Below are 22580 nucleotides of genomic sequence, written 5' to 3' on the forward strand. Positions count from 1 at the left end.
AGGCAACGATGCATATTCAAATCTTAGGACTGTTTACCTTAAAGGACTTGAAACCAACCGAAAATCAAGCCTGGTCACCTGAACAGCACGCTATACAGCAAAATACATGTTAAATGTGTTTGATTGTAAAACCTATTTGTTTACGGGAAAATATTCAAATCTACTACGAATTCCAGCGAGTTAAACAGCGCAGGGCGAACACAAACTTTATCCGACTTCGGAAAACATTGTTCGGTTGTTGGAAGAGCGGTCTCCGAGGCTCCCTTAAAAATGCAAGCCGTAAAAAGACATCATCATAAACACAATCTTAAGCATAGGTATGCGTTTCTTGAAACTCTTGGAAAGGGGACATATGGAAAAGTGAAGAAAGCAATCGAGAGATCCGATAGGATGGTAAGTTTTTTTCATGATTCCCATTTTCTTTTTTTATTGTAAGTAGCCTATTATATACGATGCTTTGTAATTATGCAATGTATACTTTAAGGTTAGTTTGGAGGTAAAGTCAGACTGTTGTGTTTATTATTTTGACATGTTTTCCAATTGGATTTGGGGCCAGACTTCCTTTCATAGACGAGAACAACTTTATCTATCGTCTGTCTATTCACGATAGTAAGTCGCTCTGGATCGTCTGATGAATGACTTCAATGTCAAATATATGTAGCTGTAGTCTTTTTGGGGTGGGGATCGGTTTTGAACTTTGGCCAAAACACACTTCCTACACTTAAGATGAACATTTGTGTATTCACTCGACTATATGTCCAGGTTATAGCGCTTGTTTACCGAAGAGCTACGAACACCTGTTGTAAGGATAGGTAGTTGTTTTACGTTGGCTGATTTCTCGTCAGTGGGCTACTACGCCGTATCCCCGATTACTATGAATATGGTAAATTCCAAATCAACGTAGGATGGACAACAATCACTAAGAAGTTCACTGTGGAAATTCAAATGTCAAATTTAGAAAAATAAAGATAGAATTTGCAGTCTACTTTCTACACTTCATTTCACTGACCCCATATGATATCAAAGGTCAAGCGTGGTTGTGGGTGGTTTGTTGCTACGATGCTTTGGTGCTTCAGAAACTTTTATATACAGTCTATGTTCAGAACCTGGATAGATGTAATAATTGAAGTAACCGTCAATTTTGCTGTGTATTAGAGATTTCGAAAGTTATGTCACCTATGAGATGTTGACCCTAGGACCTGCAATAAGCAGTTCATGCTTAAACGCCTACAAATGTTGAGTTATAGCATTTTATTTTATTTGCACATGTTTGCACCTTAACCCTGCCCTCACTGCACATTGCACATTTAGAACTCCCACTGTACTTGCATTTTCAACTGTTTTATACATGTCTACCTCTGGAACCTCATTGCTGCTATCCCTGCGTTTCAGTTGCACATGCTACCCTACTCCTTCAATTTGCCTCAATTGCAAGTTCAAATTGCCACAAATATTTATCTCACTTGTACGTACATTATACCTAAAACCTGTACATTTGTGAATTTTCCACTGCACATTTAGAATTGCCATATGTAATGCATTTGCATTGATAGCTCACCCATACATTCCACTTGTATATACGTATACTTGTACATTTTTCTGCACTCCTCTATTTGCACTTCTGGTTAGACTCAAACTACATTTCATTGTACTGTTCAATGACAATGAAGTTCAATCTAATCACATTTTCGCTAGCTAACCATTTAAAGACATGAGAAACTGATCAATAACTAGAGGAAACGTTGGGCTGCAGTCATTGGGCATAACCAGTTTTGAAATCGAAAATCACTCTTTTAATTGGGTGTCATAACTTATGTTCTGGCAGGTGCCCTCAATATTACATTTTGTTTGAAGATCTGATAACATTCAATGAGAAATGCAAAAATAGTGAATAACAAAAGCTGGGGGAAAACGTTTGTAGCTCTATTGTTCATGCAGTGAGAATTTGCTGTCTATTTTAAAGGTTTTATACTTCATTGGCAGATTTTTGCCAAGTGGGTTATCTTTAACCACTTGGCCTAAGTAAGTTAAAAAGTCAAATGAAAGTCACTGTTATGTTAAAGTATGCTACAATGACGAGTCACTTTAAAGTCGCACTGTGTGGCAAGTTCAGACATGGGTTTCATATACTACTAAAATAAAAATTAAATCTTTGCGTAACTTGTCCTTACTGGATACCAGTAGAAGTCAGTGTATGATTCATAAATGGCAAAGGGATATTGAAGACTGACTATATTAAGTCAGTTTTAATATGAAAAGTGTTTAAATATTTGTAGTCCTGAAATACAATGTCCACCAGAAAAGTGTGTTCCGCTTTTAGCTTATCTCCTCCAATTGGAGAGGGTACTGCTACTAAGGCCACCAGTGGAGCAATTAGGGTTGACTGTCTTGCTCAAGGACAGAACTTCAGCATGCAACAGAAAAGAAACCTGCCAGAAAAACTAGTTGGGCAAACAATTCCTATGCCATAAAAAATATCTACTGATCAAAGGCAGACGTTTGATAGTAACACAAAGAGAATGGCTTTTAAACTGTATGTGATCAATGCACCTTTACACCACATCATACACCACATGCATCTTTCTGAGCTCTGCAACTTCTTTCCAAAAAAGAAACCTGTGAAAATGATGTCATCAATCCCTTTGATTACAATAGTAGTATGTTACGGGTGGGAGTCTATACCAGCAGTTGAGTTACAGTAGCAGTTGATACTTTGGTGGCCAATAGAAATGGTTAAACTTGACCGGGAGAACAAAATGAGACGGGAAAGATTTTTCTCCAAAATAAACTCTGTTTGATTAAATATTTTGTACCTTTAATGTTTTATTTGGCAAATGTGCCTTGCCAACCTGTACAATAAGAATTAATGTTGTCTCTCTTCTATCTAAAACTTTCCAGGGCCTCATGTAAAATGTTGACACGAGGCCCTGGTTCCCAGTGGTTGTTGGTTGGCATTATAATGTTAAACTAATTTATATTTGGCCATATTTCCTTCAAGTCAGCTCTGCACCATGAAGCCAGTTTCACTGCTTTTATTTTCTCATAATTCCTCTCTAATCAGGGACCTATTTAAACCTGGGAAACTTGTAGTGTGCATTTAAGAATGAAATGAGAACCAGCATGCTCTGAACCTCATAGAGCTGGTGTAGGCAACTTCGATCCTAGAAAGTTTGTTCATGGTAGTTTCAGATTACAAATGGATGGATTATGGCCATCCAAGATCCGAGGTGTTCTGGCACAAGACAGTCATAATATTGTATGATAACTCAAATTTTCTATGCATACATATATTTTTACCTTACAATGCAATGTGTTTTTTATATTATTCAGTTGTTGAGTCACCAAATTGTCCTGTAGTATATTTTGCAATGCCAGTCTAGCCGTAGGTAGTGACAGTTGGTAACTTAATACTGTGGTTTCTGGGAAAGCACTCCACTTTCTATTTACCCTCAGATTTTAAATTTGTTGAGTAAGAGTTCAACGGCAAAGGCAACATAACATGCTCTCCGATAGTTCAGACCAATCAACCTCATATATTTCCGAACCATAGAAAAGCACGTGTACGCCTTATCTGTCCTTAAAACCTGACATTTTCTGCATCTCTAAACAGTTTGAACCTATTGTATTAATTTACCTGTTGTGTACTTTGTGTGCAGACCACTACTTTGGATATGGATGAAAAGGGCAAGATTTTTCTGTTAGAGGTTTTCCTAAGGCATTGTTAGCATCTGTGTGACCAGTAATCAAAACCTTTGCTTTTTCATTGAAAAAATTTCAACATTTCTTCCCTTCTCAAATAAACTCAAGACTCATAGCTTTTATTTCAAAACAAATGTAATGTGTTGTAATAAACTTTACATTTCAATGCATATCAGCCTTTTACATGGAAATGTCCAAAACATTGATTTGTTTGATTTTAGTTTGTGAAATTCTAATCAAACACTAAACAGGAATTATAGGTACTTTTTCCCCCCAAATGCAACTCCTGAGATGGGAGACTGGGAAATTCACAGGTACAGTAACGGAGGACAGCTGGGTAAATTCCCAGAAGCTAAAGTGCATTTTGGTCCTGTGGCCTAAGAGCGAAAAGAGAGTGAGAGAAAATGTAGTAAAATTGCCTGACCTTATAAATCTTCAACACAACTACTTATTTTGCTTTTTTATTCAAGCAACTTTTATCAAGACAGTCTGTCAAAGTTTTCAACTGATCAATGTGTGTATTTACATCTGAAAGACGGACCGATAATGATAATGCATTAGTTAGCTTTGGAAAAAGAAAACATCAAGGGAAATCATCAAACCGTAATTGTGTATGATCTTCCATGTAGAAAATAACATTATCCATCCATTATCAGTTCTTTCTTCCCCAGTTTGATGTACTGCCTAATCTTGTCCACTCTGTTCTAAGAGGTTCTGAGGGAAACCAACCAATTTTCAGAGTCTTACCTTTTTGAAATGCGCTCATATTGTAAATAGCCACCCTTGTAAGAAGAACTGAAACCTCTCTTTTTATTCCAACCAAAACCTTTCTGTTTATTACAACTGTACTTTGTAGCAATCAGACTATTTTTTGTTTTTAAAATGCGGCATTAGTTATTCACAATTTGTGTTTGCTGACAAATAATGATTACGTTTAATCATTCCAAAATATACAGATTTTTCAGTATCAGTTCACTAATCTCAATCGCAGTTCTGCAATCGAAACAAGGCAACATTGTGTCATAATGCGATGCCTACATTGCATAACCTTGGACCTCTACCTCCCCTGATCCAAAGGGGAGTTTAGAAAGCATGGTAGATGAGGGCAATGTTATTTTAGGAGTTGTAACAAGAAAGTACTCTGTCACTGAGGGATAAAAACCTGCATCCTAAAATGTAACTGCAATGAGGTCAAATTTACATTCCATAACTTTATTAATCATTTACTGTTGGGGAACCAGGAACCACAGTCTCTTGGAAACAACCCAACAGACAGGGTTTCAAGTGTTTCTTTGATCTGTTGACTCAATAAGGACTTGATTGTTCCACAAGGAAATGGATTCATTTCTACTGAGCTATTTTTGCCTGGAAATCCAAGTCGGAGGTAGGGGTTATACCGTGATTGGTCGGCAATCTGTTGTGACTGACGAAACTTTCTCGCAGAGGTGTGTGTGAGAACTGTTCAGTCAAGATTGTCTGGGTTTTACCCTATTCAAGGAAAGTATGCTGGACTACTAATTGTCAGGGTACTAACTGAGAAAAGTCAGGTATCGACTCTCCCCACTCCAAAACCTGTAAACAAGAGTTTGGGCCTGTTCTGTCATGTGTGTCTGCCTACCTGACTTGGCAGGTTGTAGCTGTATTATTGCGCATCATTAATGAGTGACTGGGCTAACCTCTAAACTGAGTAAGAGCTTCATCTGTTAGCTAGCCTCCCACAAAGCATTGCATCAAATCTCACCTGGAACTTGAATGTGTTCTGTCTTCACTGGTGGGTTGTATAGGTTTTATTTGGACACAGGTTAAGTGTTTTGTTCATGTATGTGTCCAAATATGTCAAATTCATAATAAAAAGACAAACCAGGGGGTGTACTTCAAAGTATCTGTTCTAGCCCAGACTGACAGGCCTTTCTTTCCAGCACCAGAGCTATTTTTACACTGCCATCCATTGTACCAGGTCACTAGCTGGAAATGAAATAGGTAGTGCTCTCATGGCTCAACTCCATTGTACCGTTTCTGCTTACTGGGGCCATGCCACATGCTAGCCCACTGAGGGTCTCCACTGGTGGTATTGCTACTTCCGGGTTCTGGTCTTGCATCGTTCAATGCTCTGCATCTTTAGCCTCCCTCGTCAACCAGAGGGACTGGGAACAGCTAGAGCACTGCTATGTTTGGGAGAAACTGGGAGGGTATGGGCATCCTCCACTTGTAATGCTGCCTGATGGGGTTAGATGGTCAAGGCTTGCGGGAGTAGTTGGTTTCTTGGGTTCCTGATTTATTAATGTCTTGCAGTAATTAACATTTCCATTGTCTAGCACAGTGTGCTTATTGTTAATACATTTGTATTAAAAAAAAAGATTTACAATTTATGGCTTTTGAAATGCTTAGTCTGAATGTTTTCATACACATCCTTGATTGTTGAATATCATAGACTAGACCACTTGAACTAAACTCTGGACCTCGAAGTCAGGTTGGTGCAACTAACTGATGAGGTAGAACAGAACCAGCAGCTCCGGACCTCATAGGGTAAGAGTTGAAAACCACTGGACTAGACCCTAGAGAAGGGTTAGATTCTTAAGCCCATCCCCATAATCTGACAGTCATTGGTCTATTACAGCTAGTTTGGCCTGATTATCTGTAGTATATGTGAAATAGCCCAAATTTGATTGCTTCTTTCATTTGGATACATTCTGTTACAAATCGAAGTACCCCTACAAGGTTACCTAACACTTAGTGCTAACAATGACACACTTTCGATAAATCTTCCTTTGGTTTACTTAGCATTGTTAGAGATCACATTAAAAAAGGCAATAATGCTTACATTACATGATAGTACTTGAAATTAACAAAGCAACAAAGCATAAGCACAGAGGTTGACAAAGGAAAATAAGCATGGCCGAATGCCCATGTTCCCTAATCTGAGATGGGAAGAGGGAGGTGGGGAGAGAAAGCGGGTATTCTCACCACTTCCAGGCACAGAACAAAGAGAATGAACAGTGACCCTCAACCCCTTTTATAACCGTCCGGGAAAGGTTTGAATACAAACTGAATTGTCAGACCAATCAAGTACCTTTGATCACAAGATCCTGTGTCCAGATTAAGGAATCTTTGGATACAGTGTTGATAAAAGTAAGAAGGGTGTCTTCTGTCTCTCTCTAAATATTCCATAACCATATTATTGATTAGAATACATTTACTACTAAGCTGTGTGGTTCTTTCACCTAGCTCTCTTAAAATGTGTGCACTTACTGTAAGACTATCTGGATAAAAGTGTCTACTAAATGACTGAAATGCAAATACATATTCTTATTTTCAATGGGAATGTAACACACCGTCAAATCTCAGCGACAGCCCAAACCCATGTGTGGGCAGTGTATTGTCTTCCAAAATATTATCTGTTGCTTTAGGTACTTAGCTAGCTTTTATGTTTCATTATCTACATAGCAGTTTTTATTAACTTAAATCTGATTTCTGTACAACAACACGTGACTTAAGTATCAAACTTCTTGCTTAGTTTGTTTCATAGAGATTTTGCTAGCTAACTATGGTAAGTATTTTGGAAGAGTCCTTTGACTGCAATACATACAGGCTACACAATATATTAACATTACAGTGAGCCATCAGGGGTATCTATAGTGAGTGTTTCCCATTAGAATGACACCATTGTACATTTTCAAATGTGTAGCTGACACAAATCTTAAAACAGGTATTGTTAATTTCATTGACACTGTGAATAAGCCAAATCAGTGTGTCTGGGTTAACATGGGTGTGTTATGATAACATGACATTGAAATGGCATGCATTTGAAAGGAAACAATAGTTTGTCCTAATGCATTCTCGTTTTTACCTAGGTTGCTATTAAGTCCATCAGAAAAGAGAAGATAAAAGATGATCAGGACCTGGTGCATATTCGCAGAGAGATTGAGATCATGTCCTCACTCAATCATCCATACATCATCACCATATATGAAGGTAAACACCTCTCTCTTAATGTCTCGCTTTAAACACTCGTCTGGTTCATGTAGACCAGGACAGACCCCGGTCTCTATCCGCCCTTTTTGTTTGTACAAACAGTCATGCACAGATTGGAAAACCTCATAATACTGAATATGCAATGAGAACATAACATCAGAATAAGGTGTTTATACACTGGACTTGATGGGGCACGTTTGATCCACCAGTCTGGTCACGCAAGGCTTTGTTTGACAGTGACCCATTCTTGGTTACATAACCCGCTGCACTGCCCTCCCCAGTTCGCCATTCTCACTGACACATAATGTGGAGGGCCTCCTGTTGCCCTCATGTTACTCCCATCGTGCGCACGCTGCCATGTGCCTTTGTGTTGACCTGTCTTGACCCCGTGTGTCTTTCCTCACAGTGTTCGAGAACAAGGAAAAGATTGTGATCGTTATGGAGTATGCTAGCCGAGGTGACCTTTACGACTACCTCTGTGAAAAGCAGAGGATTTCGGAACGCGAGGCGAGACACTTCTTCAGACAAATTGTGTCCGCTGTACATTACTGCCACGCGGTAAGGCATCTCTGTTAGTCTCTCACAAGAAAAACATTTTGGTTTTGTGAAAATTAGCTGACCTCTCTGAAGCTTTGCTTAGTATTTACGAATACCTCTCATCATATAATTAGTCATCTTGTTTTCCTATCATAAAAAACAAAGAAAAGACCTCAGTGGAGTCTGTATTGTGACTCTGATGTCACAGGCACAGTACAGTAGGCAGGGAAGTCTCTTAACCTGTCTGTTTATGAGCCTCCTCCCTCGAGGGCTGGCTGCTCTGGAAGTTAAATAATGGGCATTATTCACAATAGGTCTGTGATGGTAAACTGGGCAGCCGTTACTCCGTAGAGTGAAATGAACCGTTAGGTCTATAGAGATCCAGCATCCAGACCAAAAACCAGTGGTCTCAAAACAATCACGCACAACTAGACACCTGGTAAATCCCAAATGAACCCCTCCATCCTCAGTCCTCCATCCTCAGTCCTCCATCCTCAGTCCTCCATTTGCGCATTCACAAGCATCTCCGCCATTTGCACGTGTCCCAAAGCTGAGGGAGTGAACATTTTTAAGGGTGTATTTTAAGGGATAATTCAGTGGCCCAGAAGAATGGATAGGTTTGCCTAATGATATAAAATGTGCATATGTGTAAGTCACTTTGTACAAGGCTTTGCTGTACATTACTGTTAGATCCACATGTTCTCTGTTCGATAAAGTAAGATATTAGTACCATATAAAACCAAATAGGGTTGGCTAAGTAATGGATATTGTTCAGTAAAAGGCTTGCCATCTGTTACACCGCTATCTTGTTTGCCTTACTTTATTGCTATTGTAAATTACTCTTGTGCTGGTTGTCTGGTAGAGTATTGTAGAAGCAATGAGATTTGGACCATCATTAAATAAAGTGTATATTAGTTTATATTAGTGTGTTATTAGTATACCAATATATTTAGAGAAAATTAAGAAAATTGTTTGATTTAGCACTGTCTAAACACATGTTATTCAGTGTTCACTGTACGTTTTCTTTACCACATTGAAACATTAATTTCAGCATAGAATGTAATGTAAAATGTAATGGACTTCTAACCGGACTTGCAAAACTAAGTAGTTTAACCTACATTTCTTTTTTACAATTGAACTAAACGAAATTCTGTCAGAGGCATGCCCCCTTGTAGAGTGGAGGACAATGAAACATAGCTGACATTCCAGAACAATTTTCTGTTGGAACAAAGTGTTCTGACCCAAATGCTCAGAAGGCTTCACAAAAAAAACAAAAACATTATGGGTAATAGTGGGAAAATGGCAAAGAATCGTCACATAAAACAGTTACATTTCCTTTTTTTCCCTTTAACAATAGGAGGGATTTGTACATTTGAATTTCATGCTTGTTTTATTAATTAAAAGTAGACTATGAATCGCATCTTTCAAGTCACGTGCGTCCTGACATTGATGTCTAAGAATAATTTATTAATAATTTATGTTATGTAAGTATGAAAAATATCTCTGAAGGAGTCACTTTCTTTGAAATGCCGTAGTCTGCGCTTTACAAAAATAAGAAAATAAAAATAAAACAGGCTGTCTCATGGTGCAACCAACATTTTAAATAAATAAATTACAGTACAGAGTACAGAACCAAATAGTAATTGCCCTTTGACATCTGAAAAGTCTCGGCTTTCGTGACTCATGACTTCTTTACACATTTGGTAATGTGGTGTTTTGACGCTGCACTGGTTGATGGGGAGGTAACTGAAAGTAGTTTGAAACGGAATATGAAAACATTCTCAATGCAGATCTTAATCAAATTATTGTCAATGTTGCTAAAACATGCTGATAACGTTATATAGCTCTGGTAATTTTTTGAATGTATACTTTAGTAATAAGAATTGCTTAAACGAAAAAAGCATAACATTTAAATTTCATATTTCATTAAGGATTGACAAGCAGGTAGATGAGCATTGAATACTTGTTATAATAATTAGGACAGCTCTCCATTTGACAGTAACAAAACAAGAATGAATGTGGAACACAAATTATTTAATATATACCATATTTCAAATATTTTCAATATTTCAAATATTTTTTTCTTAACATTCTGTAAAGGAATACATTGTATTCTACAGAGAATGTAATTACAAGACAACAGTCTGATTTAAAAACTTGAGGACATTTTAACAGTTTATCTTCTTCCATCACAGAATGGGATAGTGCATCGGGACCTAAAGCTGGAGAACATTCTACTAGATGAAAACTGCAACATTAAGGTACAGACAAATGACAACTTTGGGTCTATTCACAATAACAACAGTTATGAGGATGACATTTGGATTTAAATACAACCTAATGTGTAGATACACTTTTCTTTTGTATTTCCCCCGTGGTTTTGCATGATATCCAATTTGTTACCATGGCCCGAATTCATGAAAGAAATCAAAGAAATGGGGAGTATGATTAGTTGAGGAAGTTGGAGGTGGGAATTCCAAGTGTTTTTGTTGAGCTGGCTCTTGTAGCTTAGTTAAACTAAAACCACAGATGGCTCAAAGTTCAAATGCTTAAAGATCAACACAAACTATGAAAATGAATGTGTAATGCCCCAAAGCCATCTATAGTAGATTTTTTGATTATCTGCAGTTGTTTTGAGCAGAAAACTATACAAATCAAGTAGACACATGTCTCCTGCACCATTGTGATTCCTTTTCCAGCATTGACCATAAAGAGCCATTGGAAAAAGAACATCCCATCAATAGAGCAATCTTCTAATGTCAGCTAAGCTCAAGTGTTTTGTTCACAAATGAGCAGTATATCTGAAGTTTGACTGCCGTGAAAATAGCATTATTCTGATTTGTACCCATCAACAGTCTACAAACTCAAGCATTTGTGGATTTGAGGCCTTCACATGTGGGTCACTTTTACACCTGCACAGTTAACACTCCAGTGTTGCTTTCATGTAAACTGCTCTTAACATCTCTCATGTACTGGTAGGAAATGATCAACTCAAGGGAACAAATTTGTTGTTCATTGTATTCAGTGCTGGTACCTAACGACCAAATTGTATTTAAATTGTGTTCCAGATTGCTGACTTTGGGCTGTCCAATCTGTACCGTGGTGATGAGTATCTGCAGACGTTTTGTGGCAGCCCTCTGTATGCTTCTCCAGAGATTGTTAATGGGCGGCCATACAAAGGACCCGAGGTGGACACCTGGTCTCTGGGCGTTTTGCTCTACACCCTGGTCCATGGTGCCATGCCCTTCGATGGGCACAACCACAAGAATCTGATCCAGCAAATTAGTACCGGAAACTACAGGAAACCACCTAAACCTTCAGGTTAGTTGTTGATGGTGGTGGTTCTCAACTGGTTAACCCTCAGTTTGACCCCACCTAAAAATGTAATGACATGGATGACTGTTTAATGAAATCAGTGAGGGAATGAAATCAGTGAGGGAATGATGGATTTGCCCTGCAGAGCTAAAAACTATATTTTATAGCCCTGCAAAATTGTATCTAAGTTTTAAAACACTGGTGTGTTCATCCTTTCTCTCCCAGATGCCTGTGGGCTGATTCGCTGGATGCTAATGGTTAATCCTGAGCGTAGAGCTACCATAGAGGAGATAGCTGGACACTGGTGGCTTAACTGGGGTTATCAAAAAACCCTACTGACTGAAAGTGAGAATGCAGCATTGGTACAGCCGAATGAGAAAAGCCAGTCCGCACAGCAGTCTGGTGGCCTAGCCAGCATTGCCAGCTGGCTGCGCAGAAACTCGCGGCCCTTACTGGAGAACAACTCTAAAGTGCGCTGCCTCCTACGGTCCCACGGGGCTGGTGTAGGGGACGTGGTGCGTCAGAGGTCCCTGCGGAGGTCACGCAAGGAGAACAACATCACCCAGACCATGCAAGATGGGACCACCGCTCGGCCCTCTAAGGGGATTCTGAAAAGACGAGGAAAAGAGGAACCAACACGAGACTCTGACATGTGCACCCTGGCCCAGCCTCCCCCTGTTGCATTGCTGCCCCGCAAGGGGATCCTGAAGAAACCAGCAGCGCGAGAGTCGGGCTATTACTCCTCCTCTCCAGACAGCAGTGACTCCGCCCAGACGCCACAGGCCTTGCACTGTCCATTAGCCCCGCCCCGCCGGAAGGGCATCCTGAAGCGTCACGGCAAGTTCTCCACAGGTGGCCTGCAGGAATTTGGGTCCCTGGACCAGTTGGCTGCCCCATTGCCGGGAGGGGGACTCAGAGCACAGCCCAACGGCGCAATCAGCGAGGACAGCATCCTCTCTTCAGAGTCATTCGACCAGTTGGATCTGCCTGACCGCGCTCGGCCAGCAGCGCCCAGCGAGCAGCCAGCCCAGCGCACCATGAGGGGCTGCGTGTCTGCTGACAACCTCCTGGACATTCAAGAAGAGGGGCTTGGGCAGGGCCTGTTGAGGCACAAAGGACCCTGGGACTTGGCATTTTACCAGTCTGAGGTGACTGACAGCACTTTCTCCATTACAGATTTTGATAATGTGACAGAAACCTACAAGGATGCCATAGTGATTGGAGGAGCTGCAACCAGCTGAGGACTAGAATTTACTCAAGGACCATGTAATAAATCATGTACTCTTAAAGGACAGAGAGAGAGAGAGAGAGACTGTGGCAGTTGTTGAACTTGGCTGACAGTCACTGTATAACCAAAATGGTAGCACTCATGACATGACACCGTTTTGTTCCAGTACTTCTAGGAGTTTGACCAAAACACCAGTCAAGCAAAAGGACAAGTTTCCTTGGCTGAAATGTCAAAATAATACTTTTCAATTTGTGATCTTTAAATATGAGATATTTAAAGGCTTTAGTTTATTTACCATGGATTGCTTGGCTGTTCCAAGAAAATATTTTTGACCACTAAATGATTGGTCAGTAAAACACTAGCTGGTACATGGTGTTTTTCAAAAATGTTGAAATGTGTATTTCAAACACTCAGGAGGTTGCTGATAATTGTGACACTGGACCCATTTGGCTTTGGGAGGGTCATACTTGTTCCGGGCTTAAGGGAATTGAAACCTCAATACCAAAGTGAAAATGTAAACATGTTGAGCACCTTTTTTTCTGTTCAGTCATCATGTTAATGAAATATATTAATCTGAGCCTGCAAGATTTACTACTGACTTAAATTTCGACTTTTATAACTGGAATATTTTTACAACTGGAGAAACTGGAGAGATGACTCACAATAACAAACAATGATAATAAGGACTTGAATTACATCTATTACGCACTGAGGCACAATACCAAGAACTTGTACAACCTGCTTTCTATTCAGCCTACATACTGCATTTCAAATAAGAAAGGGAGTTTACTGTAAATGCTATAGAAGTGTGTCAGTCTTTTGGCCAGTGATGTGCTGTAATACAGCAGTATTTCAGTAGACCTTGTCCATGTGTGGTAACTAGTTCATGAGTAACTTCCCCTATGATCTGAAGAACTAGCCCAGACTAACACAGTACTTGGGAAATATTTTCTTAGCAGATTAATTTATGACTGGGTGTAAAGGTGTTTTGGTTTCCCAGTAAGAGCAGGATAACATCAGATGGCCTAAGACTGGGATTTGTGAATTTATGTGCTGCTTAAGGAATTTCATTATAACAATCAGGACTGATGTAATTTATTAAATATCCTAAAACTGTGCCATTAAAATATGGGAGCTGCTCAGACTTGAAATTGGATAGTAATATGAAATGTTATTTGAAATTCTAATAATTCAGCATGAACCAATTGCACACAGTGATTGGCACAAGGGGCTCCAACATAAAGTTTATATTGTATTATTTGAATTTGGTTATTACTTTTTTAGTAGGTTGGTTTGAGATCATAGGAATAAAGGGAAATATTATTATGTTATTTTTAGGTATGCATAGTTCTAAGAGCAATGAGGAGGTTAAAATGCAAGATATTCAAACTTAGTTGCCAAGATTTGCATTTATTATTATTATAAAGGAACCAACTTTCATACAGGTTTTTTTAAAGCTAGAACCCTTAGTTGCTATCACAATTCTTGGACTTCTAAATTATATATATTTGAGTTTAAAGCCTTATAAGCATTGTTCAAATGTCCCCCTTAAGAATATATGCATGTTTTGCTCCAATATTGCTTTGAATTATCTATGAAAATTTAAACCAACATTTTAGTGCCTCAAAACTTGGTTTAAACTATACTTTTGATGTCATGGATGTTCTGTTCTTGCACCAAAAGTATGTGCCTCTGGTATTTTCAGTTATAAAGTCTTCAACCAAAACCTAATGTCATATCAAAGGAATCTATGGGAACAAATGTTATATATTTAATTATCAAAGTAAAAAAAAAAAAGGTTTTCAAAAACCCAGTTTGACTCTGTGAAGTCTGCTTGGGGAAGCAAAGCATCCTCAAAGTTGCACGACCATCATGCTTGATTGTTGATATCAAAGGAAGAAATGTGAAATGAAGTGTTTGGTTTTCACCAGACATAAAAGGACCCATGTCAATCACAAAGTTCCCATTTTAAACCATCTGCCATCGAACATACTTCCAAGTGTGTTTTAGCTAACTTTTGTGACTTTATATAATATGGGTTGTATTATGTAAGACAATTTACTTAATTGAGATGGATGGGGCAATTTTTTTTTTTAACACAAGGAAATTGTTGCATAACTTTGTTCATTAAATAAATTACATTTGTATCAAAATGTGGATCAGTCAGGTTTCCTTCATCTTACAGAGGATTTCAAAATCTATACACCCTTATTGAAAATGACGCTTTTCTTTATATAAAAGCTGAAATCAAGAGAAATCATGTCAACAAAAAAACACCAAAAAACCCACTAGCAGTCTTTATAATGGGAGTTCCGAGTTCAATTTAATCTAAACCAAACACATGTCAAGCCAAGTACAAATGTTATGAGCTGTCACCTGACATTAAGTAATTCTGATTAGCCCCAAACAAAATGATCTGTTACTGTAGGATTTCCTTGAAGGTGTTTTGGTTGCATATTGCAGAGACCGCAATGGTCTGCAAGGAGCAAAACATATTTATGGGACTGTTGAAAGGTACAGATGAGACATTTTTGGAACCAAATATTGTTGGTTCCAATAATGCATAAATGGCAAAAAAGGTCTGACATGATTTTCTGCAGTTCAGCCTTCAATGGACATAAACAAATGCTGCATTTTCAATAAGGGTTTGTTGACTTAACCAGATAAGAATAATGCAGATTAAAGCAATACTACTTTTTTGTGTGGGACATGATCCATGCTTGCTAAAATACCAGGCATTATCTAATCACATTGTACTCTGTCCTATTGACATGAATTGTCCCAGTAAATCATAAAAGAAAAACTGAAATTAAACTACACCCATATGAATACCTCCTTTGATTGTATTTGACCTAGTTTTTGACACTTATGGTGACTGTGGAATTATTATTGATTTAGTAGGCTGATTTACCAGCCATCATCCATGGCATTATTCAACATAGAGGTATGCAACACTCATGACAATGCTGATTGCCTCGTTAGCAGAATGTGTCAAAAGGGGTACTACACTCAATGAAAAGCAGCATTTTAATTGTAACTCATATATTCACAAAACAAACAGTGAAATGGAAATTCAGAGTGATACTTCTAAAAGTATTACAAATAGCATGTTTAAGTTAAAAAGATAGTCACCTGTTGCATTTAAGAAAGCAGTAACTTTTTTTCCCCTGAAGCGAGCGACGGTAAACTCCATTTTTAAACGTCCTTAAAAATCTTTAGCAGCAACAGCCTAGCAACATTTAAGAACTCTAAAAGACAGTGCAAGATGAAGAAAAAAAAATCTAAACGACCTCCACAATTCATTTTGTGTGAACACGGTATTGCTTATGAGACATATGTTTCTTGTCCTCTCATACATTCTTTGGTTGAGTGACACAGTTTTAGAGGGTAGTTGAGACACCTGGGGGACGACAGTATAACTACAGCCCTGTCACTGTTAGGAGAGACTACTAAAAATAATTGTCAGCTTGGCGTCATTTCTAGCGCTGTGGTGAAAGGTGTACGTCCTGGATGTCAGTGGGGGTGTAGCTGACATCTGGTCCGGGGGTCACAGAGCGATAAGCCCCTGGTGCCTGGTGGCAGGGGGGTAGGCTGAGCTCCAACATGCCCTCCAACAGGTCAGAGCAGCAGCAGAGAGACTCCTGTTTGAGGACAGAGCAGTAAAGAGTCAAACAACAAACTCCTCACCAATACCCAGAGAAAACAATGGCACTTGTACCATTTATTTCAAACCCAGCTTGCTTTCTTGTTGAATAAAGGAGGCTTTTTTCCTTCACCTTGTGGAGTGAATAGCTAGATTGTTTTTTTGTAACAAACAACAAAAACTCCTGACCTTTTATTTAAGGAGGAAAAGACAAAGGTCTAAAGAGCTAGCAGCATGTTATTGGCCTCACCAAATCAATGGCCAAGATGTTGGCTAGTAGCTGCAGGAGTGAATCGTTGGATAGAGCTCCATCCAGGAGGTCCAGTCTGCGAATGGCAGCACCCACGCTGGCGCAGGCAATGGTAGAGGGCAGGAACACTGAAAACTTATACTCTAAAGGCAGGGACACACATATGATCAGCAGAGATACATGTACAATCAGTGGCCAGTTTATCAGGTACACCACCCGTTCACGAAAAGCGATGGTTCCTATAGATTGCAAGTCAAGTGGAAATGGCTTATTACATAAAGTTATACTGTAAACCTTTTTTAGTATAACAAAGTTATACAGCTACTTCATTAGTTACACCTATCTAGTATTTTGTTTATCTCAGTATTCTCTGTAAACTTGAGAGACTATAGTGTGTGCAAACCACAGGAGGATATCTGTTTCTGAGATGCTGATACCACCATCTGGCACCAACTTTCTGGTACCTAACTTCTTACTGTGGTCAAAGTCACTGTTTCAAGTTCTAATGCTTGGTTGAATAAGTAAATGTCTTGACCATGTCTACATCTTTTGTACTGAGTTGCTGCTACATGATGTACAGTTGGGCTGTTTCCGATAATGAGGAGGTATACCAAATAAAATGGTCAGTGAGTTTATAAAATTTGAATAAATACAATTTTACATTAATATAATCAAATATATCAAGAATGTCATTTGTTGTCCAAAATCCAATTGATATCTTGTGAGATGGCTAGAAGAAATGTCAAAGAAATTTGAAGAAACTGGAGAAGCTTTTACAAGTTTTACAAGAAACTGCGATCTTTGTATAATTGGAAAAATTATGATTGTATAATGACCCAAAACTCTCTGCAAACATGACTGAGACCTATTTAGATCAGACGTCTATAGAAGGAACACTTTTAGAGTTTTAGGTAGAGCGCCGTCATTAACACAAGCTGTATGGGATCAATTCAACATGTAATAGAAACAAAAAGTAGCTAAAGAAGTCAAAGGAAAAGTTATGCCAAACCTGCAAGAAGCTTAAAAGAATTTACCACAGCACCAATAGGAATTGCTTATATTTTGCATTCTTATTTAGTCTCTCCATAATTATTGGACAGTAAGCATTTTCTATTTTGGAAATCTTTTTTTTATTATATGGTTTCACCTTTTAGAAATGTTTTTTTTTTAAACCTAGTCACAAACTTGTTATATTAGGTATTGATGCATGTGTTTGAATGTTAGAATGAGCAAATTTGTAACCTCGGTGGGCATACATAACAAACTGGCCACTGATATTTGGTTTGACCAGTCTGCTATAATCTTCTTACATGACAGCAACAGCCCACTTTGTGGACAAGAAACAAAATACAAGGGTGTGCAAAAGAAAATAATTTCTTAACAACTGGGAGTACGGGAGTGGTTTGGGAACAACAGACATAATCCCTGAGGCAGGATGCCATAGGAGTAGAAGAATGCTGCCATTGAGGACCTTCCGTGACATACAGACAATAGGAAATCCTTAGATGGGCGTTTTCCCAAACCTCATAAAACAAAATCCTAAACGAATGACTCCAAGTAGGAAAGATGGTGATAATGAGACAATATTAGGCAATCTTTTTACCTTTCACAAATCAAATTAGATACAAGTCAGGAATGGGACAAACACAGATACCATGAAACAAACACAGTCTAAAAGGCCCTGACTGTAGTCCATTGATTGGTTGCCTCTGGCAACTTTGAGAGAGATTTGTGGGAAATCAGAGAGCTGAATGGGTGGGCATGGCTCTTTCACACCACACAATACAGGATTACACAAACGCAGCCCCTCTGTCTCCCCCGTCCACCAAATGAACTGCTGATACATCGTAATCAAAGTCATGGCTACTGTGTACCCATTTATTAACACACAGAGGACTAATTAAACTAGGTTAATATGAGAACCCCTAGCAATTATAATATTTACACGTGCAATGCCTGACACATCACATTTTCAATTACAGTAACTACTGGTGGGTGCTTCCTAAAATATGACTTGTAGGCCTAAATCATTGCTAGTAGCAGAAGTCACAAACTGCCACAAATTACCAGATTTCTGCCCCTACCTGTGGCTGCCAGTGCAATATAGGAATGCACATGCCTGCGCAGGGCATGGATGTTGTGAGGAACTATGGGTATGCCATGAAGAATTGGCTCCAGAAAATCAGAGGGTACAACAGAAGCCAGGTCCCAGTCTAACCCTGCCACCACCATAAGTTCCCACTGCTGCAAAACAGACAGACACATTACATCCACCAAAACTCCTAATGGCCTAAAAGCATGATATTACAGTGTATTCAACCTATCACGTATAATATCTATAGGATGTACTCCTAACACTCATACCCCTTAATATCATATACTCAACACATAGTGTATTGCATACATCAGTATATGTTCAATACCAGTCAAAAGTTTGAATACACCTGGGATTTTTTTTTAAAGCTATTCATCTGGGCAGTAAATACAAACCCGATTCTAAAAAAGTTGGGACACTGCACAAATTGTGAGTAAAAAAAGAATGGAATAATTTACAAATCTCATAAATTTATATTTAATTCACAATAGAATATAGATAACATATTGAATGTTGAAAGTGAGACATTTTGTAATGTCATTCCAAATATTGGATTTCATGAAAGCTACACATTCCAAAAAAGTTGGGACAGGTAGCAATAAGAGGCCGGAAAGGTTAAATGTACAGATAAGGAACAGCTGGAGGACCAATTGGCAACTTACTGTGTCAATTGGCAACATGATTGAGTATAAAAAGAGCCTCTCAGAGTGGCAGTGTCTCTCAGAAGTCAAGATCACCAGAGGATCACCAATTCCCCCAATGCTTCGGCGAAAAATAGTGGAGCAATATCAGATAGGAGTTTCTCAGAGAAAAATTGCAAAGAGTTTGAAGTTATCATCATCTACAGTGCATAATATCATCCAAAGATTCAGAGAATCTGGAACAATCTCTGTGAGTAAGGGTCAAGGCCGGAAAACCATACTGGATGCCCGTGATCTTCGGGTCCTCAGACAGCAATGCATCACATACAGGAATGATACTGTAATGGAAATCACAACATGGGCTCAGGAATACTTCCAGAAAACATTGTCGGTGAACACAATCCACCGTGCCATTCGCCATTGCCGGCTAAAACTCTATAGGTCAAAAAACAAGCCATATCTAAACAGGATCCAGAAGCGCAGGCGTTTTCTCTGGGCCAAGGATCAAAGTGGCAAAGTGGAAAAGTGTTCTGAGGTCAGACAAATCAAAATTTGAAGTTAATTTTGGAAAACTGAGACGCCATGTCATCCGGACAACCCAAGTTGTTATCAGCGCTCAGTTCAGAAGCCTGCATCTCTGATGGTATGGGGTTGCATGAGTGCGTGTGGCATGGGCAGCCTACACATCTGGAAAGGCATCATCAATGCTGACAGTTATATCCAAGTTCTAGAACAACATATGCTCCCATCCAGACGTCATCTCTTTCAGGGAAGACCTTGCATTTTCCAACATGACAATGCCAGACCACATACTGCATCAATTACAATGTCATGGCTGCATAGAAGAAGGATCTGGGTACTGAAATGGCCAGCCTGCAGTCCAGATCTTTCACCCATAGAAAACATTTGGCGCATCATAAAGAGGAAGGTGCGACAAAGAAGACCTAAGACAGTTGAGCAACTAGAAGCCTGTATTAGACAAGAATGGGACAACATTCCTATTCATAAACCTGAGAAACTTGTCTCCTCAGTCCCCAGACGTTTGCAGTCTGTTATAAAAAGAAGAGGGGATGCCACACATTGGTAAACATGGCCTTGTCCCAACTTTTTTGAGATGTGTTGATGCCATGAAATGTAAAATCAACTTATTTGTACCTTAAAGTGATAAATCTTCTCAGTTTAAACATTTGATATGTCATCTATATTGTATTCTGAATAAAATATTGAAATTTGAAATGTCCACATCATTGCATTCTGTTTTTATTCACTATTGTACAGTGTCCCAACGTTTTTGGAATCAGGGTTTGTATTTATTTGCTCAGAAAAACATGTTGAAATGATACAAAGATGATGCGGTTAAAATGTAGACTGTCAGATTTAATTAGAGGATATTTATATTCATTATGGAACAACCATTTCGAAATAACTGCTTTGTACAGTCTCTAAGTGTAACAAAAGTATTTAGACAGTTGGCTTCACAGCTGTCGCTGTAACTGATATTTTGTGAGATGGCTAGATGAAACTTGAAGAAACAGTTAAGTTAAAAACAGAAAATTAGGTGAAAAACCCCCAAATCTGCCTAAATCTGATGAACAATACTTAAACCTCCCTTTCTACCTTGGGGGACATAAGGACATGCAGTGCCTTTTCAGCATCTGGCAGTCATCTGGCATTAAAAAAAAAGAAAACTCTTACATCCCTAACTCTTAATGGGTCATGCAACTTTTTGCAAAATGACAACCAGCAGAAGAAATTATAACAATGGTATCTTTGCTCCAACAGACCCTACAAGGCCAGTTCTTACTTATGTGGTAGAAGCGCTTACTGAGGTCCCAGATGACTTCTTCAGATGCTGAGTAAGCACATTCCGTTCCAAGCCAACAATCACTTACTTTTGACTGGTACTGTATATCAAATTTAAACCGACTGAGTATATTCTGTCCTAATAGGTTGCCTACCAATTTACTTGTCAGCACCTTTACAAGTACATTTATGGGTGTGTTTATCGTGTTCTTAGCAAATTAAGGCAACATTTTGACATTACTGACAATTTAATAACTGACCTACATATGGTGAAAGCAAACGTAACACAAATCGTGCGTTTACCAGAAGTTCTGACACTGTAACGGCATTGTCGGTGTAGATGCAGAGCTTGCGGGCACTCAGGGGTACAGTCTCTCGCAGTTTTGAAGCCAGGAACATGCAAACAGCACCTAAAAGCTGCAAGTTGGATCTTTGAACAGGAAAGTGACTCAAGTAACGGTCGAGGTAATGGATGGCCAACGGAAACACCTCCTCCTCACACTTCTGCTCCTCGCAAACCTGTTGGAGTTAGTTCGTGAAAACAATATTTATGGCCTGCACTCAGGTGGATAGATGTTTCAATTCAAACACATTGTTTTCATGTGGCTTTCATGTATTTTAGGCCTCCAATTAGTATTTTACTGACCCCCCCCCGTATGTAATTCACTATGGATATTTTCTCCTTTACCTGTAGCATCCATACTGCCAATATTCTCCGCATATATGTTTGAATGTCTGTCTGAATTGAGCCAAAGTACGACGGTGAGGCCCGAATTGTTTTTTCCACAGCAAGAAGATTCTGCAATGTTCGATGATCCCGTGTCAATGTCGGATCAGAACTGGCCCTAAGAGCAGTGGAACCCATATATTCGGTAGTGCTTTCTGATGTTTGGAATTCTCCATCTTCATGACACAACAACTCCATTACACTTACTGGGATGCTGGAAAAGCAGTCTGGGTCTCCCTAAGTTAACTAACGTTACTAGCAAAATCAAAGTTAGCGACGGTTCCGATCCCTCCCTTCTCAAATCAATGAAACAGAACTGAATTTCCTGAAAAAAATAGTACTATAAGTGTTAGGCCTGCAACACATTTCTCTTATTTGCATGCCATTAATGAACTTGCTAGCTAACAACGTGAAACCAAAAGTTTAGACGAAAGTAGCTAAGGTAGGAGCTCTACGCAAAATACTCGCGTCTACCAGTACCGTTCGGAATTAAACGTTCGAGCTGTCACTTCGCAGGACACGAGCGATGTCACTATATAAGGGGCTAAAGAACTCTGGGAATTTTTTTGAGATAGTGTTTGTACCAATGCAACTTCAGACGTTTTATTGTCAACAAAGGTAAAATTATTATACTTTTTTTTATTGCTGCTTGTCATCCATCAGCTTTACA

General features: G+C 39.0%; 2 protein-coding genes across 2 annotated transcripts; one reads left to right on the plus strand and one right to left on the minus strand.

Moving 5' to 3' along the window:
* nuak2 (NUAK family, SNF1-like kinase, 2) lies at positions 1-14904 on the plus strand. The gene is made up of 6 exons (XM_010881482.3): positions 1-393; positions 7551-7671; positions 8078-8229; positions 10404-10469; positions 11277-11529; positions 11749-14904. The coding sequence occupies exons 1-6, from the start codon at positions 271-273 to the stop codon at positions 12762-12764; spliced, it is 1731 nt and encodes a 576-aa protein (XP_010879784.2). The 5' UTR covers positions 1-270; the 3' UTR covers positions 12765-14904.
* Positions 14905-15760: 856 nt separating this feature from the next.
* On the minus strand, positions 15761-22521 carry ccnd3 (cyclin D3). The gene is made up of 5 exons (XM_010881483.3): positions 21872-22521; positions 21487-21702; positions 18729-18888; positions 16645-16787; positions 15761-16392 (listed from the first exon to the last, which is right to left on the minus strand). The coding sequence occupies exons 1-5, from the start codon at positions 22106-22108 to the stop codon at positions 16231-16233; spliced, it is 918 nt and encodes a 305-aa protein (XP_010879785.1). The 5' UTR covers positions 22109-22521; the 3' UTR covers positions 15761-16230.
* Between the last annotated feature and the right edge of the window lie 59 nt (positions 22522-22580).

Source organism: Esox lucius, chromosome 17 (assembly GCF_011004845.1).
Source record: "Esox lucius isolate fEsoLuc1 chromosome 17, fEsoLuc1.pri, whole genome shotgun sequence".
Classification (NCBI taxonomy): Eukaryota; Metazoa; Chordata; class Actinopteri; order Esociformes; family Esocidae; genus Esox; species Esox lucius.

Excerpts from the sequence above, each read along its gene's own strand:
- nuak2 (XM_010881482.3), top strand. The coding sequence starts at position 271 with ATGCAAGCCGTAAAAAGACATCATCATAAACACAATCTTAAGCATAGG. Across the intron at positions 394-7,550 it reads TCGAGAGATCCGATAGGATG|GTTGCTATTAAGTCCATCAG; the intron begins GTAAGTTTTTTT and ends GTTTTTACCTAG. Across the intron at positions 7,672-8,077 it reads CATCATCACCATATATGAAG|TGTTCGAGAACAAGGAAAAG; the intron begins GTAAACACCTCT and ends CTTTCCTCACAG.
- ccnd3 (XM_010881483.3), bottom strand. The coding sequence starts at position 22,108 with ATGGAGTTGTTGTGTCATGAAGATGGAGAATTCCAAACATCAGAAAGC. Across the intron at positions 21,703-21,871 it reads TGGCAGTATGGATGCTACAG|GTTTGCGAGGAGCAGAAGTG; the intron begins GTAAAGGAGAAA and ends TAACTCCAACAG. Across the intron at positions 16,788-18,728 it reads TATTGCACTGGCAGCCACAG|AGTATAAGTTTTCAGTGTTC; the intron begins GTAGGGGCAGAA and ends CCCTGCCTTTAG.